This window comes from Microchirus variegatus (genome assembly GCF_963457635.1).
Source record: "Microchirus variegatus genome assembly, chromosome: 13".
NCBI lineage: Eukaryota > Metazoa > Chordata > Actinopteri > Pleuronectiformes > Soleidae > Microchirus > Microchirus variegatus.
In genome coordinates, this window is record NC_139814.1 from 12,302,918 (window position 1) to 12,308,917 (window position 6,000).

General features: G+C 42.5%; 1 protein-coding gene across 1 annotated transcript in view; it reads right to left on the bottom strand.

The window, feature by feature from the left end:
- The window catches only part of pard6gb (par-6 family cell polarity regulator gamma b), a 30,720-nt gene extending 25,367 nt beyond the window's left edge, over positions 1–5,353 (bottom strand). Inside the window, exons 1-2 of the mRNA XM_083900091.1 lie at positions 5,042–5,353; positions 654–876 (exon numbers count right to left, since the gene is read on the bottom strand). Coding sequence (XP_083756217.1) covers positions 654–876; positions 5,042–5,113 — 295 coding nt within the window. The 5' untranslated portion in view covers positions 5,114–5,353. The remainder of the gene's footprint in view (positions 1–653; positions 877–5,041) is intronic.
- Positions 5,354–6,000: the final 647 nt, after the last annotated feature.

The window sequence follows — 6,000 nt, forward strand, 5'->3', positions numbered from 1 at the left end:
TTGAACAAATACACGCTCGCACGCACGCGCATACAAACGCATGCAGAGAAGTGGAGGGCGCTCAGTAAGGAGTCTCTCTTTTCATACAGATCTTTTGTCTCTCTGTAATGTCTGGTATGCCGGGATACAGGGTTTGCTCAATGACCTGATTTCTATGGTGCTGCCGAGGCACTGACTTGTGTGTATGTGCGTGCATGTGCGTATGCGGGAAAAATCTGTGTTCATCTGCCTGCGAGCCCTTCCGCTGGATAAGACACAGACTGAGACTGATTCAGCCAATAAGCGGGCAGGAAACACAACACACACACACACACACACACACACAGAAAACCTCACATTAAGTAAACAAAAAAAAGCCTCAAGTTCCCAGAGTGGGAAGACCGACCGATAATTGGAAGAAGAAATATTCAGAGGGGAAACTTGATTCGAGTCAGCAAAATAACTGCAGCCCATGATGCAGCTAATACAATAGATGATTGTTTTATGGCTTTGTCAGTTGCAGGATGTTTGAAAACAAGTATCCATCCGATGTTAATTAAACTAATGAGTTTTAGTACTGTGGAATACTCCACTAGTTTAGACCCACCCCGAGAGACCCACATCACTGACCAAACACTCACAAAGGAAGTGATGAAAAGCTCAAAATAACTGACCTTGTCTCTGTATGAAGATCCTGAGCAGGGGATGAGCCGTCGACACAGCCTTGCAAAAGTTGTCATCGTTGTTAATCGGCAGCAGGTCGCCGTGGACATCCGCGTAGCCAATCATCACCTCCATATTTGCAATACGGTGAATGTGCAGAATAAGTTTGTAGAACTCCTCAAACTTGCCGGGCTTGATGCGATCGACGGAGAAGCGGCGGAACTCTGCCCCATACTGGAGGAGACAAAGAGATCAAAAGACAAGCGGGCGCGTTTAAAAAAGAGAGACGGTGGTGGAGACAACAACGGTCAAACAGGAAGAGGAAACTGGCACGTACAACGTCGTGCTTTAATCTAAAACAGTTGACTGGCACAAGTAAACTGAAGAGGGTGGAAATCCGCAGAGCTACGTCACAACTCTGGCCATGACCTTTTATAAAAATGGCCCTAGGGAAGCCGTTTGTAAGCAACATTTGTGTGACAAAGTTTAAAAACATCAGGGTCAGAGATTTCAAGAATGTCTGGCACAAACGATCACACAATAATATTAATGCAGCACATGAGTCAGTTGCAACAATATGCACTGACTGCTTATATCTGGTTTCACTTAGTAACAAACTGCTGAGAGGATAAAAGTAGCTGTTTAACCCAGTTTATCTGCGGTCACTGCACTCACTAGAACTTATCAAATAACAAGTGAACACTCCTATGTCAGAATAAGACATTTTCTGCAAGTGTGTGTATGCAGCATTCATTTCATATTTAGGGTAAGTACACAAGAGTTGTGTCAATGTTGTCACTAGAGATTAATCAAGTTATCAGCTGTACATCAGTATTTTATGAAGGTAAACTGAGTGCACATCATGATTATATCAATGCAAGTCACTTGCATCACTTGTTACTTTGACTAGTCGGACACAACTTTCAAAAGAAGAGCACAGGTAGATGAGTAAGCAGTCGCAGGATATCTGAACCTGATCTGACTTCCTCTCATTTACTCACAAGAGCCCAACACACTATACCAATTGTGCTACAGCTTTCCCGACGAGGTCAGCAAACCACCAATGATAGCGGAGCTGAGGGTCACGCCAGGGTCACCGTGTGTCTGTGAGTCATAGTCAAGCACAGGCGTCGAGGAGGATCGATACGAACGAGGCACAAAAGCACAGTTCAATAAAGCACACAAACGCACAATTGCTGTAGCAGCCGTGTAGGAATCACAGTGGTAATTTGTCGACTAAGAAGGTGCTGCTTGTGACTGTAATCATCAGCTCACAGCGGAGGGAAGCTGACGGCAGAGGAGAAGAGAGGAAAGGAGATGTTTGGGGGGGAGGGAGAGAGAGGGAGGCAGCAGAAAACTGCTGACAGAGGAGCACAGGGGAGAGTCGCGGTATACTTTCTGGGAGGAGAGTGGAAGAGCGGGGGATACATTAACCAGCGCTGTAATTAGAAGATGACACATGAATTTAAGAGGGGGCATACTGGGAAACAAGGGGGATGCCAAGCTTAGTTACTGTAGCCAGTGGAGCCACATACTGTGTGTAAACTTGCTTTTTGAAAGTGTGGCACCCAACATTTCGACACAAGAAGCAGACAAACAGGTTTGTCTGTTTTCAACAGGTTGACTTAACACCTCAAAAAGGGAAACCAAGACCGGAATTAAGTGTCATTAACATTGCGCTCTTCCTCATTATGCTTTGTTTGACTTATCAGCTCATTAATACACATCTGCATTATCAGTGTGTTGCGTCATTACTGGAGTCTGGATGTTTTCCTGCACAGTGCTCGGTCTGAACAATCTGTTTTCACCAGCAGAACATGGCCCTCGGGTACGAGCAAGTCTCAACAAGGAACGATTAATCACGAGCTTCAGAACTAAACGCGAACCTAAGAATACATTATTACAACTGTGACATCACCTGTCCTGCTGGCCTATCAGGGGAAAGTGATGTCAACAGGTCGAAACACGTCGGGAGATACACTAAACTCTGACACAGTGGAGAAAAATGGAAGATAACTGACTTCTGTATTTCACCAGTATTGGCTTTGTCCCTGTTTAATACTCTAAAGAACAGCGACAAGTCACCTGAAAGACATAAACACAGATTCCTGGCATATTTAAAGACTAATAATTACATATTAAGCTTAATTTGGAACATGATGTATAAAAGATCTACAGAGTAAGTTACAAAATATAAATAATGTTTGGTAAAAATCTGTATAAAGAAGAGTCAGAGGATGAAAAAAAAATCCCACCCAACCCCCAACAGGCCCACACACTCTCCCTAGCTCTGATAAGAGCTTAACATGAGTGAAACCAGCTCCTGGCTGAGGCTCCAGGACAGACAGGCACACACCTACAGTGTTACCCCCCCGATAAGCTTATCACTGGAACAGTTTCCACAAAGAAGAAAACCAAATGTGAACCAGTGAGAACCAGACACACAACCCTACACTAGACTGAAATAACAGGTTTGAATGCCTAACATTACTACTGCTATTAACTGGGACATGATGTCAAACTCTTGACATCTGGTTGCTTGAGTGTTGATTGGCCACGAAAGACTGATTGTGAAAGCTACTGCACACCAAAGAGAACGACGACAACAAATCAGTTTCCAGTTTAGTTCAGTTTAAATAGTAAAAATGGCTGCCAAGAGGAAATCTCTTAACCAAAATTAGAAAGAATGATGAAGATTTTAATACATAATAATGAAATAACTGCTGTGTAATCTGGTGTTAGCATGTTTGTATTATTGCTTCCGCCATGTTTACTGGTCTTTGTCTGCTTGTTTGTGAGCAGGATCACCAAAAAGGTTGAGGATGCATTCAGATTCCAGGTTATGACCCAAGGAGGAACTTAAGTTATTTTAGTGGTGATCCAGATCACCTTTGAGTGTCTTGACACTGTGTGATCCTTAGCTGCCTCAGTTGAGGTTTGCCATGATCTCTGAGTGCTTTCTCTGGCTGCATTGGAATTTCAATAAACCATCAGCAGCTGAACAAAGTCACAATTTAAAGTGGGGTGTGAACGTTTTCCTTCACTAAGAGACTAAAAACTGTAAGAGCGACACAGATGTTTGTCTTATTTAAATGTCCTTGGCTGAATTTTCTCCCTTAGTCAAGTGAAACTTCTTATTTTCTCTTACTTAAGTAGAGTATGACACGGCCTTCAGCACACAATAGTCTGCTCATAACAAAACCTAAGCACACAGAGCAACATAACATCACTATCAGTTTTAAGTTATTACGTGTGATCCAAAAATGGAAACATGTGATGTTATGATGGGACAGTGAGTCAGCTGAGCAGTGATGAGGCGAGGACGCTGCTCAACCTGGTCGTTTTCACCACGCAGCTCTCACCCACAAACCAGATCTACGTCACAGTGACCACAAACATAAAAACTGACCCTGTCTCAACACCTAAAAGACAATGATGATCATTTAAATTCAAATCATTTCAGGAATCACCAACCAAGGTCTCTCCAGGTCACCATCCCACCACTCCTCTGAAACTGGGGCAGCCCAAAAAAAACTCATAGAACTTGTGAAGTCACCTCTTGCGACACTCAATAATGACATGTCACCTGTGAGTCAGGAGCACTTTCATTCAATATATGTGCAAACACACATTTGTGTACATGCAGACACGTGAACATTGTGTACTGTGTTTAAATGACAACTACACAATGGGTTGTTGTCACTGTGTTTGACTGAATCTGAAGAAAAATGCTGGTTACAGAAAAGTCCCTGAGACTGGGAATAGTACAGTGTTATTTTGTGGTCAGGGTTTGTCAGGGTTTGTCAGGATTGCACACACACACACACACACAGTAGACAATGAAACTATTAAAAACCCCAACTTGTCTTAGATTTAAACTCTTGACAAATTAGACATTAAATATGGTAATATGATTCTAAAAAACAACTTGCTATTAGCTTGATTTATGCAGCTGCTACACACCGACATTGACCTAAAAACAATGTGTCGGCTGAAACTAAAATACAAAGTGAATGCAAATGCACGATTCTGACCACATTTTAAAAACTATTCCAGAGAAACTGTATTGTACATAAATAATGCTAAGCCAGTTTTTGGACCGAGGGGGGAAAAAAGAGCCAAATCAGTGCAATCTGCATTCTGTCGGAAGCAAGAAGAAAACAATCAGTGCAAATTACAGAAAACATGCTCAGAGTGGTGCGTTCAGGTCCCGTCCCAGGCACCAGATAACGACTTTATCAGAGAAAAGATAAAAACGTGTGTCCGTTACACGCAGACAGTGAGTCTGAGCAGCTCCAGCTCCAGCTCCGACCATGTGAATGTGAACTCTTTTCATATTTTCTCTCCCCAAATCCACACACACACACACACACACACACATACGAAGGTCCACACTCACCTTGCTTTTCACTTCCACTGCGTTACAATCTACATTTCGCAGAGGTTGCGACTTATTAAAGCTCCGGTTCATTTTGTCTTTTATTTATATTATAGTTTTTTTTTTTAAAGGGAAAAAAATCTGCCGCCTTTGCCCGCAAAGAGGGAGAAAGGGTCTGAGGTCCCGCCGGGGTTCTGCTCTTAAATCCGTCTGCGCTGCTTCTCGCGGAGAACTTCGTGTTGCTCTTCACTTAAATTCACCTCCTGTTGTTGTTTCTTATTCTTATTGTCGGTCCGTAAAACAAGAACGAAGACTTAACGGGAAAATGAGAGGCGAGCGAGTCCTCGCCGCGTTGACTTTAGGAGAGTGAGGTAAGTTTTGAAGTGACATCAGCCCTCCCAAAAAATGGGATCTCCTGACGAGTTCACGTGTTGCACGTAATCCCCAGTTTCCTTTTCCCCCTCGAGGTTATCATGTTGTTCCTAAAGTCTTTAAAGTTGTTAAAGTTACACATAAAGAATATGTTTGATAATGAAAAGCAAAGCACAATGAAGAATAACTATAACAGTATGGTATTAATACACATGCATTATGTGTACGCATGTTGTTTTTGTTTTTACAGAAAATAAACTCAGAAATCGATTAAAAAGGCAGCGACGTCTCTCAATAATTATCTGATAATTAATATAGGGAGACTGAGAATGTTCTACCTTTATACATCAACTACCCTTTGGCCGTTGAGGACGCTCTACTCAAATATTTGCTATGTCCGATAGTACATGAAGGCAGCACCACGTTCTCGGCTCCTCCGGTGCGCCAGGTGGCGCCAGAGGGCGCAAAACTTTACAAAAGTATACAAACCACAGATATGAAGTGAATCACATGGTTGCAAATTGACAATACATTACTTATATTATGTTTAGATGACTTTCGTTCATTGTCGTTTTGGCCCATTTGTGCCTGTATCCGATTGTTTAAGT